The sequence below is a fragment of the Heterodontus francisci genome, chromosome 25 (assembly GCF_036365525.1).
Source record: "Heterodontus francisci isolate sHetFra1 chromosome 25, sHetFra1.hap1, whole genome shotgun sequence".
NCBI classification, from domain to species: Eukaryota; Metazoa; Chordata; class Chondrichthyes; order Heterodontiformes; family Heterodontidae; genus Heterodontus; species Heterodontus francisci.
In genome coordinates this window covers 69,819,872-69,832,310 of record NC_090395.1, presented here as the reverse complement: position 1 = coordinate 69,832,310, position 12,439 = coordinate 69,819,872, and the positions used below count along the sequence as shown (strand labels likewise).

The 12,439-nt window shown below is 46.4% G+C and overlaps 1 protein-coding gene across 1 annotated transcript in view; it reads left to right on the top strand.

Moving 5' to 3' along the window:
- The window catches only part of LOC137383975 (lamina-associated polypeptide 2, isoforms beta/delta/epsilon/gamma-like), a 47,674-nt gene that overhangs the window by 12,698 nt on the left and 22,537 nt on the right, over positions 1–12,439 (top strand). The window contains exon 2 of the mRNA XM_068057471.1: positions 11,040–11,163. Within this exon, the coding sequence (XP_067913572.1) occupies positions 11,040–11,163 (124 nt within the window). The remainder of the gene's footprint in view (positions 1–11,039; positions 11,164–12,439) is intronic.

Below are 12,439 nucleotides of genomic sequence, written 5' to 3'. Positions count from 1 at the left end.
TGTAATACTAACTCGATACTATGGGAATAAAGTTGGGAACTGAAGGACCACTTTACCCCTCCCCTCTCCAACTTCAATCTTAATCAGAACTCTGTGAACTGGATTTTAGTTTGTAGAAAAATACCTCTGATTGTATTTTTGTCATAGATTTCTAATATACAGTTCTTTTGGGCCTCCTTATCTCGAGAGACAATGGATACGCGCCTGGAGGCGGTCAGTGGTTTGTGAAGCAGCGCCTGGAGTGGCTATAAAGGCCAATTCTGGAGTGACAGGCTCTTCCACAGGTGCTGCAGAGAAATTTGTTTGTCGGGGCTGTTGCACAGTTGGCTCTCCCCTTGCGCCTCTGTCTTTTTTCCTGCCAACTACTAAGTCTCTTCGACTCGCCACAATTTAGCCCTGTCTTTATGGCTGCCCGCCAGCTCTGGCGAATGCTAGCAACTGACTCCCACGACTTGTGATCAATGTCACACGATTTCATGTCGCGTTTGCAGACGTCTTTATAGCGGAGACATGGACGGCCGGTGGGTCTGATACCAGTGGCGAGCTCGCTGTACAATGTGTCTTTGGGGATCCTGCCATCTTCCATGCGGCTCACGTGGCCAAGCCATCTCAAGCGCCTCTGACTCAGTAGTGTGTATAAGCTGGGGGTGTTGGCCGCTTCAAGGACTTCTGTGTTGGAGATATAGTCCTGCCACCTGATGCCAAGTATTCTCCGAAGGCAGCGAAGATGGAATGAATTGAGACGTCGCTCTTGGCTGGCATACGTTGTCCAGGCCTCGCTGCCGTAGAGCAAGGTACTGAGGACACAGGCCTGATACACTCGGACTTTTGTGTTCCGTGTCAGTGCGCCATTTTCCCACACTCTCTTGGCCAGTCTGGACATAGCAGTGGAAGCCTTACCCATGCGCTTGTTGATTTCTGCATCTAGAGACAGGTTACTGGTGATAGTTGAGCCTAGGTAGGTGAACTCTTGAACCACTTCCAGAGCGTGGTCGCCAATATTGATGGATGGAGCATTTCTGACGTCCTGCCCCATGATGTTCATTTTCTTGAGGCTGATGGTGAGGCCAAATTCATTGCAGGCAGACGCAAACCTGTCGATGAGACTCTGCAGGCATTCTTCAGTGTGAGATGTTAAAGCAGCATCGTCAGCAAAGAGGAGTTCTCTGATGAGGACTTTCCGTACGGAAAAAATATACAGTACCCTTTACTTAATTCTGCTACTATTAGCCTTAAAGATGTTGGCTAATACTTTCAACCCTTGGTGATGTACCCTCTAATTTTGGGGGGATAGAAATTGAACAAAGTGCTTTACAGTTAATGAAGTATTTTTGGGGTTGAATTTTATTCTGGCCATGGGGGTCCTGACGGTGGTCCAAAAGGTTGGGGGAGACCCCACCGCACCCCTCTGTCAGACCCTGTTGCTATATAACGGCGGGCAGGCAATTAATTGCCCAACGTCGGGGATGCTGTCTCTTTAAGGGACGAGCTCCCACATCCACGAGCTGCCAGTCAGTCGGAAGGCCGGCAGTTCTGCAGTGTCAGCAGTGCCACTGGGACAATGGCCACTGCTAGTACTGCAGGAGGCCTGACAGCATTGAGGAAAGCGAAGACCCCAGGAGAAGTGAGCGGGATCGGGTCACCAGGGCCCTTTAGGCAGGTCCTGGCAACAGGTGGGGTGGGGAGGGGGGTCAGCGATCACTGCCGGAGTGGCATTCTGAAATCCTTTGATTGCCCGGCAAAGGAGAGATCTGACCCCACTAGGAGACTGCCAGTTTTTACCTGGTGGCATCTCCCCACGGTGGCTGAATTTGAGGTGGAGGTGGGAAGAGGCCCTTAAGTGGCCATTTAAGGGCCTCAGTTGGCCTGGGCAGGAAGGTTGTCCTCGGCATTCCCTGCCCCAGACTAATTGGAAGGCAACAGGCACTCTGCCGTGCTACCCTCCACACCCCCGCCCACCTTCCGACGCAATTTATGGCATCCTCCCGCCCGCACCCCACCCCACCCCCCTTCCGTTCCTGTTCCTCGGGACCCATAAAATTCAGTCCTTGAAGTGTAGTCGTTGTTGTAATGTAGGATAACGTAGCTGACAGTTTCCACACAGCAAGCTTCCACAAACAGCAATGAGATTCATAGCCAGATAATCGTTTTGTGATGTGGGTTGAGGGATAAATCTTGGCCGGAACACTGGGAGAATTCCCCTGCTGTTGTTTGAATTGTGTCATGGGCAGACAATGTCTCATCCGAAGTATGGCACCTCAGACAGTGCAGCATTCCCTCAGTACTGCACTGAACTGTCTTGAACCCACAACCTTCAGGAAGGCAGGAGTGCTAATGCTGAGCCAAGACTGAAGTCATTAGTTGGTCATGGTAATGTCTATAAATTTGAACTTTTGTCATATTTAAATACCTGCTCTCTGCCTGTTGTATTTTTGAGGTGTGCACATAATTGCATGCTGTATAACTTGCAATTATGTAGCCTTCTTCTTTGGCCTCCTTGTCTCGAGAGACAATGGGTAAGCGCCTGGAGGTGGTCAGTGGTTTGTGAAGCAGCGCCTGGAGTGGCTATAAAGGCCAATTCTAGAGTGACGGACTTTTCCACAGGTGCTGCAGATAAAATTGGTTTTCGGGGCTGTTACACAGTTGGCACTCCCCTTGTGCTTCTATCTTTTTTCCTGCTAACTGCTAAGTCTCTTCGACTCGCCACACTTTAGCACTGCCTTTATGGCTGCCCGCCAGCTCTGGCGATCACTGGCAACTGACTCCCACGACTTGTGATCAATGTCACAAGACTTCATGTCGCGTTTGCAGACGTCTTTAAAGCGGAGACATGGATGGCGGGTGGGTCTGATACCAGTGACGAGCTCACTGTACAATGTGTCTTTGGGGATCCTGCCATCTTCCATGCGGCTCACATGGCCAAGCCATCTCAAGCGCCGCTGGCTCAGTAGGGTGTATATGCTGGGGATGTTGGCCGCCTCAAGGACTTCTGCGTTGGAGATACAGTCCTGCCACCTGATGCCAAGGATTCTCCGGAGGCAGCAAAGATGGAATGAATTGAGACGTTGCTCTTGGCTGACATACGTTGTCCAGGCCTCGCCGCCGTAGAGCAAGGTACTGAGGACACAGGCTTGATACACTCGGACGTTTGTGTTCCGTGTCAGTGTGCCATTTTCCCACACTCTCTTGGCCAGTCTGGACATAGCAGTGGAAGCCTTTCCCATTCGCTTGTTGATTTCTGCATCGAGAGACAGGTTACTGGTGATAGTTGAGCCTAGGTAGGTGAACTCTTGAACCATTTCCAGAGCGTGGTCGCCGATATTGATGGATGGAGCATTTCAGACGTCCTGTCCCATGATGTTCGTTTTCTTGAGGCTGATGGTTAGGCCAAATTCGTTGCAGGCAGCCGCACACCTGAGACTCTGCAGACACTCTTCAGTGTGAGATGTTAATGCAGCATCGTCAGCAAAGAGGAGTTTCCTGATGAGGACTGTCCGTACTTGGGTCTTCGCTCTAAGACAGGCAAGGTTGAACAACCTGCCACCTGATCTTGTGTGGAGGAAAATTCCTTCTTCTGAAGACTTGAACGCATTTGAGAGCAGCAGGGAGAAGAAGATCCCAAACAGTGTAGGTGCGAGAACACAGCCCTGTTTCACGCCACTCAGGATAGGAAAGGGGTCTGATGATTATATAGTACCTTTAAGTTAAAGTGTACAAGGTACTACACCACAGTTTATTCGGACAAAAATTGATACCGAGCCAAGGAGGATTAGGAAAGTGATTCGAAGCTTGGTCAAAGAACTAAGTTTTAAGGAGGAGAGAAAAGTTGAGCATTTTAGTGAAGGAATTCCAGAACTCTGGGCAACATACATATTGGCTCAAGGCATGGCCCCTAATGATGAGGTGAAGAGAATTGGGGAGATCACTAAAGGTCCAGAGATGAAGGTACCTATTGTTCTGAGGGTACAGAGATAGCATGGAATGAGGCAATGGAATGATTAAACACCAGGATGAGAATCTTAAATTTCGGGCTGAATTTTACCAGCCCCTCGACGTCGGGGGTCATGACGGGGGGCCCGTAAAATACTTGCAGGAGCGGCCCACCACGACCCCCAATGCCAAGAAGGTCCTGCTGCATTTTACCGGCGGCGAGGCCTCGGTGCTGCCCCCCTCCTGCAGCTTGGTGGCAGGGCCTTCATTTAAATAGTAAAATCAACACTAATAAATTTACATCTACTTACCTTGTCCTGGCGGCCTTCCCACATCGATATTACAGCCACCGGCCACAACTCTTGCGCCTTCGGAACTCCATACAGAGTTCCGAGGCGAGACACTGGTGGGGAGGGGGAAGGACTGAAATTATCGGGGTGGGGGGAGAGCGGGAAAAGCACTTCTTGGCTGCGAGGATGGTGGGAAGAGGTTGAAGGGCAAATGTTAAGAGGTTGGGGGGAGGGGTGTTGGGAATAAACTTCATTTTGTTGCTATTACCCCAGAAACAAACATTGGTTGTTGGGGGGTGGGGGGTTGGTGGGAAAGGGCCACCAGCATTTATTTAATTTTTGACATACAATGCACCACTATATCACTTTAAAAATTAAAATTTTTCCTAAGGGCTTGAAGCCCTTTAAAAATGGCGCTGGCATGGTGGCACTGGATGCCATTGCTGGGTATGGAGTGGCCGCCCCTTCCATTAAATCAGCGCCTGAGCAAAATATCGCGTGGGCTCCGTAGAGGTGCTTCCGTGTCAGAAGGCCACCGAGTTCAAAGTGCACCGCCGTGATATGCAGCGAGCTAAGAAGTTTCATCCCCAGTTCGTAGACTGGATGCTCCAATGTATGTCAGCAAGCAACTGAGTTGATAGGCGAATGGAACTTGGTGCCGGTTTAGTTACAGGTCACAACTTTTTGGATAAGCTCAAGTTTATGTAAGATGGGAGGCCAGCTAAGACAGCTTTCAAATATTTGAGTGTGGAAGGTTGAGAGAGCAGTCAATAAAGCATACAGTATCCTGGGCTTTACTAATAAGGGCAGAGAGTACAAGAGCAAGGAAGTTATGTTGAACTTATATAAGACACTAGTTCGGCCTCAGCTGGAGTATTGCGCCCAGTTCTGGGCACCGTACTTTAGGAAAGACATGAGGGCCTTGGAGAGAATACAGAAAAGATTCATGAGAATGGTTCTAGGGATGAGGAATTTCAGTTATGAAGATAGATTGGAGAAGTTAGGACTGTTTTCCTTGGAGAAGAGAAGGCTTTAAAGGTGATTTGATAGAGGTATTCAAAATCATGAGGGGACTGGACAGAGTAGATGGGGAGAAACCAACGAGAAGGCACAGGTTTAAAGTAATGGGGAAGAGAAGCAAAAGCAACATGAAAACTTTTTCACGCAGTGGGTGGTTAAAGTCTGGAATGCATTGCCTGAGAGTGTGGCAGAAGCAGGTTCAGTTGAAGCACTGTTAAATGAAAAGGAAGAATGTGCAGAGTTATGGGGAGAAGGTAGGGAAATGGCACTAAGTGAATTGCCTTACCTTCTGGGAGCGGACCTGCGGGGAGAACACTGATTGAGGAGCGGATAAATAGAGCCCAAGGATCGCGGCCTAGACGCTTACCTTCCCGGAGCGGAGAGGAGTCCAGGCGTGCAGGAGTTTTGAAGAAATGAAAAAAAGTCAACAGTGACATCACAGGAAAGCTGCAAGGTGATTGGTTTGTGAGTAACTGCTGTTAGGGAATAACTCTAAATAGCTGGGTAAGTAACCAAAGTAAAGAGAAAGGTCTGCAGTTTTTTTTAATATAGTGGGTAGTTTATTTTAGGGAATCAAGGTCCCCAGTGTAAATAATCAAATTTTTCGGTAATTTAAGGGAGTAAATTAAGGGTAAGTCATGGCAGGGCAGCTCGGCAGCGTGGAGTGCTCCTCTTGTGCAATGTGGGAAGTCAGGGACACTTCCAGTGTCCAGGGCAAACACGTATGCAGGAAGTATCTCCAGCTGCAGCTACTCGAAATCTGCGTTTCGGATCTGGAGCAGCGGCTGGGGACACTGGAGCATCCGCTAGGCTGAGATCATCGTGGATTGCACATACAGGGAGGTGGTCACACCGCAGGTAAAGACTGCTCAGGCAGAAAGGGAATGGGTGACCGCCAGGCAGAGTAGAAGTACTCGGCAGGTAATGCAGGGGTCCCCTGGGTCCATCTCCCTATCTATCTAACATATTTTCCACTTGGGATACTGTTGGGGGAGATAGCTTCTCAGGGGAATGTAGCAAGAGCCAAGTCTGCACCACGGGTGGCTCAGCTGCACAGGAGGGCAGGATAAAGAGTGGGAGAGCTACAGCGATAGGGGATTCTATCATAAGGGGTACAGATAGGCGTTTCTGTGGCCGCAAACGTGACTCTAGGATGGTATGTTGCCTCCCTGGTGCTAGGGTCAAGGATGTCACGGAGCGACTGCAGGACATTCTGAAGGGGGAGGGTGAACAGTCAGAGGTTGTGGTTCACATTGGTACCAACAGCATAGGTAGAAAGAGGGATGAGGTCCTGCAACAAGAATTTAGGGAGCTAGGTAGCAGATTTAAAAAGCAGGACCTCAAATGTTGAAATCTCTGGATTACTCCCGGTGCCATGTGCTAGTGAATATATGAATAGGAGGATAGAGCCGATGAATGCGTGGCTGAGGAGATGGTGCAGGAGGGAGGGCTTTAAATTCCTGCAACACTGGGTCTGTTTCTGGTGAAGGTGGGACCTGTACAAGTTGGATGGGTTGCACCTGAACCGGAACGGGACCAACATCCTTGCTGGGAGGTTTGCTAGTGCTGTTGGGGGGGTTTTAAACTAATTTGGCAGGGGGATGGGATACAGAGTGGAGGTACAGTAGGGGGTGATGCAGTTAAATATGGAACAGAAACTAAGTCAGTCTGGAAGGCAGTGCAGATATAGACCTGCTAAGGCACAAGCGAATAATGCAAGGCTGGATTGCATCTATTTTAACGCAAGGATTCTTACTAGTAAGGCAGATTAATTGACGGTGTTGATTAACACATGGGAATATGATATTATTGCTAATGGTTGAGGGAAGGGCAGGACTGGCAGCTCAATATTCCAGGGTATAGAATCTTCAGGCATGACAGGGGAGGGTGTAAAAGAGGAGGTGGCATTGCACTGTTGATCAAGGAGTCAATTACTGCAGTAAGGAGGGATGATATCTTAGAAGGTTCCTCAAATGAGGCCATATGGGTAGAACTTAAAAACAAAAAGGGGGCAAACACTTGGCTGGGAATGTACTACAGACCTCCAAACAGTCAGGGAGAGGTAAAGGAGCAGATATGTAGGCAAATCTCAAAGAGGTGTAAAATAGTAGGGTAATAATAGTAGGGGATTTCAACTTCCCCAATATTAACTGGGATAGTCTTAGTGCAAAAGGCATAAAGGGGGCGGAATTCTTAAAATGCATACAGGAGAGCTTTTTGATCCAGCATGTAGAAAATCCTACAAGAGAACAGTGGTGCTGGACCTAATTCTAGGGAATGAAGCTGGACAAGTGGTAGAAGTGTCGGCGGGGAGCATTTCAGAGACTCTAAGGTGTAAGGTAGTTATGGAAAAGGACAAAGAGGGACCAAAAATAAAAGTACTGAATTGGGGGAAGGCCGATTTCAATATGATAAAACAGGATTTGGCCAAAGTGGACTGGGAGCAGCTACTTGTAGGCAAGTCTACATCAGACCAGTGGGAGTCATTCAAAAAGGAAAGAGTGAGAGTTCAGGGCCAACATGTTCCCCTAAAGGTGAAGGATAGGACCAACAAGTCCAGGGAACCCTGGATGTCAAGGGATATAGAGGATTGGATAAGAAAAAAAGGAGGCTTATTGCAGGTTCAGAGTGCTAAAAACAGCGGCGGCCCTAGAGGAGTATAGAAAGTGTGGGGTGGGGGGGGGGGGGGTACTTGAAAAAGTAATTAGGAGAGCAAAGAGAGGACATGAAAAAACACTAGTGAGCAAGATAAAGGAAAATCCCAAGGCATTTTCTAAGTATATTAAGGGCAAGAGGATGACCAGGGAAAGAGTAGGGCCCATTAAGGACCAAAGTGGCAATCTGTGTGTGGAGCCGGATGACATAGGTGAAGTTTTAAATGATTACTTTTCATCTGTGTTCACTATGGAAAAGGCTGATGTAGTTGTAGAGATCAGGGAGGGGGATTGTGATATACTTGAACAAATTAGCATTGAAAGGGAGGAAGTAACAGCTGTTTTAGCGGGCTTAAAAGTGGATAAATCCCCAAGCCCACATGAGATGTATCCCAGGCTGTTAGGTGAGGCAAGGCTCTGACACAAATCTTCAAATCCTCTCTGGCCACAGGAGAGGTACCAGAGGACTGGAGGACAGCGAATGTGATACCATTATTCAAGAAGGGTAACAGGGATAAACCAGGTAATTACAGGCCAGTGAGTCTAACATCAGTGGTAGGGAAACTATTGGAAAAAAATTCTGAGAGGCAGGCATAGTCAGCGTGGCTTTGTCAGGGGGAGATCGTGTCTGACAAACTTGATTTAATTTTTCGAGGAGGTGACTAGATGTGTAGATGAGGGTAAAGCAGTTGATGTAGTCTACATGGACTTCAGTAAGGTCCCACATGGGAGATTGGTTAAGAAGGTAAGAGCCCATGGGATCCAGGGCAATTTGACAAATTGGATCCAAAATTGGCTTAGTGGTAGGAGGCAGAGGGTGATGGCCGAGGGTTGTTTTTGCTAGTGAAGCCTGTGACCAGTGGTGTACCGCAGGGATTGGTGCTGGGACCCTTGCTGTTTGTAGTGTACATTAATGATTTAGATGTGAATATAGGAGGTATGGTCAGTAAGTTCGCAGATGACACGAAAATTGGCGGGTGTCATAAATAGTGAGAAGGAAAGCCTTACATTACAGGACGTTATAGATGGGCTGGTAAGATGGGTGGAGCAGTGGCAAATGGAATTTAATCCTGAGAAGTGTGAGGTGATGCATTTTGGGTGGACTAACAAGGCAAGGGAATATACAATGGTTGGTAGGACCCTAGGAAGTACAGAGGGACCTTGGTGTACTTGTCCATAGATCACTGAAGGCAGCAGCACAGGTAGATAAGGTGGTTAGGAAAGCATATGGGATACTTGCCTTTTTATTAGCCGAGGCATAGAATATAAGAGCAGGGAGGTTTATGATGGAGCTGTACAAAATGCTAATTAGGCCACAGCTGGAGTACTGTGTACAGTTCTGGTCACCACACTATAAGAAGGATGTGATTGCACTGGAGAGGGTGCAGAGGAGATTCACCAGGATGTTGCCTGGGCTGGAGCATTTCAGCTATGAAGAGAGACTTTATCGGCTAGGGTTGTTTTCCTTAGAGCAGAGAAGGCTGAGTGGGGACCTGATTGAGATATACAGAATTATGAGGGGCATTGATAGGATAGATAGAAAGAAACTTTTTCCCTTAGCGGAGGGGTCAATAACCAGGGGGCATAGATTTCAGCTAAGGGGCAGGAGGCTGAGAGGGGATTTGAGGAAAAACATTTTCACCCAGAGGGTGGTTGGAATCTGCAACATACTGCCTGAAGGGGTGGTAGAGGCAGGAACCCTCAACATTTAAGAAGTATTTAGATGAGCACTTGAAATGCCATAGCATACAAGGCTGTGGGCCAAGTGCTGGAAAATGGTATTAGAATAAACAGGTGCTTGATGGCCGGCACAGACCCGATGCGCCGAAGGGCCTGTTTCTGTGCTGTAAAAAACTATGACTCTCTGCTCTTTCGGAGAGCTGGTGCGGGGACGATGGGCCTAGTAGCTGCCTTCCACGCTGTAACAATTCTGTGATTCTGTGAAGTAACAACCAGAAAGGTCAAGAACCGGAGGACACCGATTTAAAGTGATTAGAAAAAAAACTAGAGGCATCATGAGGAAAAGCTTTTTCAGGCAGTGAGCGGTTAGGATCTGGAATGCACTGCCTGAGAGGTGTGGTGGAGGCAGATTCAATCATCGCTTTCAAAAGTGAATTGCATAATTATCTGAAGAAAAGATTTGCAGGGCTATGGGGGAAAGAGAGGGGCATGGGACTAGCTGAATTGCTGTCGCAGAGAGCTGCATGAACACAATGGGCAGAATGGCCTCCTTTTATATATTGTAATCACGCAATGATTCTGTGTTGTGTATAAACAGTGATTCAGCACAGTCTTTTTATTCTCCAATAATATGTCTCAGAATGAGCCTAATTTCCAAATTTACAACTTGTATGATTGCGGGGAAATATTATTGTGATATTTTGCTTCATTTTGTGTTTTTCTCCCAAGTCGCTCAATACACTGACTAGATACGGGTTATTCCATGAATAAGGCATGTTAACTGTTCCCTTTAATAACTTAATGCATTTCTGTGAATTCAGAAGTGCCGTCGTCTGCTGGGGAAATTACTGTTTTTTTTTTTTAGCCACTGTCTTTAACACGATAAAATTTAGTTCTGCCTGCCACTCATGAGGTTCTAATGCTTTTATAAAGCTATCCACTTTATAGGTTTGTTAATAGGATGTAATGTTGAATCGTAACGGCCTAATGAAATTTTAAACATTCATTTGGTTGGTGTTGGACAATTTACTGAAATATAAACACATTCTCAAGCACCAATTAGCAGTGTAAATAATTTTTTTTTGTAGAATTGTTGTATGTATTCTATAGAGTATTGACATGTTTTTGAATAGAATGTCTATTTCAAAGCTTATGACCTATCTTTTAACAATACTTTGCATATTGTTTTCAAGCTAAATTTTTACTGAATGAATCTATTTGTATCAGTGGCTACTTCATTGTCGTTGCTGATTATTTACTAGTGTCTTTATACTACTGATTTACATACTCTTCCTGTAAGAAGCTTTTCTGCACATGCGTGCAATTACTCATAACTCTAGTCAGTTTCCTTTTGTGTTGGAAGATAATTTTTGCTGTGGGTTATTTTAAAGACCAGTAATACTGAAGCCGTTATTACAAGTGCTATTAAACTTTCCATTTGTCTTTCGTTTTCCTTGTAACTAAGGAACTGCCTAAACTAAAAGAGGCTGAAGAAAGCTATACAAATACAATGGATGTCACACAGATGAGCAACGAAGAGTTGAAGGAGCAGCTTATGAAACATGGAGTTACACCTGGTCCTATTGTGGGTAGGTACACAATTGAAAGACCTTTTTCTACACTGCTCACTCACTGCATTTGTTTCTGAATACAAATGCAATGGGAATATTAAATGTATACCTAATTGTATGTAGAAGTAGCCACCTGTAAACTATAATAAGGCAAATGCTACTTTAGTTGGATGCAGCGAGATTATGTTCTGATAACTACTCCTGTTTAAAATTCCATCAGCAAAGAATCTGTTTTTAGTTACAGAGAGCTCCTGTGAGCAACATTTAGTTTAGATTTTTTAGTTTAGTTTAGAGATACAGCACTGAAACAGGCCCTTCGGCCCACCGAGTCTGTGCCGACCATCAACCACCCATTTATACTAATCCTACATTAATCCCATATTCCTACCACATCCCCACCTGTCCCTATATTTCTCTACCACCTACCTATACTAGGGGCAATTTATAATGGCCAATTTACCTATCAACCTGCAAGTCTTTGGCATGTGGGAGGAAACCGGAGCACCCAGAGGAAACCCACGCAGACACAGGGAGAACTTGCAAACTTCACACAGGCAGTACCCAGAATTGAACCCGGGTCGCTGGAGCTGTGAGGCTGCGGTGCTAACCACTGCGCCATTGTGCCGCCCCAAATACTGACAATGCTGGAAATCTGAAATATAAACAGAAAATGCTGGAAATACTCAGCTGGTCTAACAGCATCTATGGAGAGAGAAACAGCACTAACATTTCAAGTCAATGATCTTTTTCACAGTTCTGTCAAAAGGTCACCAACCTAAAATGTTAGCATTGTTTTTCTCTCCACAGATGCCTGACCTGCTGAGCATTTCCAGCATTTTCTTTAATATTAAGTTGGTGGGATTGTTGCTGGAAGTAAACCTTATGGTTGTAACAAGCAACAGTATTTCAAACCTGATTAGCAGTTGAAAATTTGCTGCTACTCTTCATTGACTCCCAGAACACCAATGTTTGATTTTAAAATTCCCATCCACATGTTCAAATCCTTCCAGGACCTCATCCCTCCTTACCTCTGTAATCTTCTCCAGCCCTCCACCTCTCAGAACCGTACATTTCTCCAATTCTGGTTGCTTGTACATCTGCTGCTTCCTTCATCCCATCAATGATGACAAGCATTCAGCTGTCTAGTCCCTAGGCTCTGGCATACCTCTCCACCTCTCCCTCATTCAAGGCTCTACTTAAAAGCTATCTCTTTTGCTGAAGCACTTGGCCACCTGCCCTAATATTTCCTCCTTTGGCTCGGTGTCAATGTTGTCAGATTGCAACTCTGTGAAAT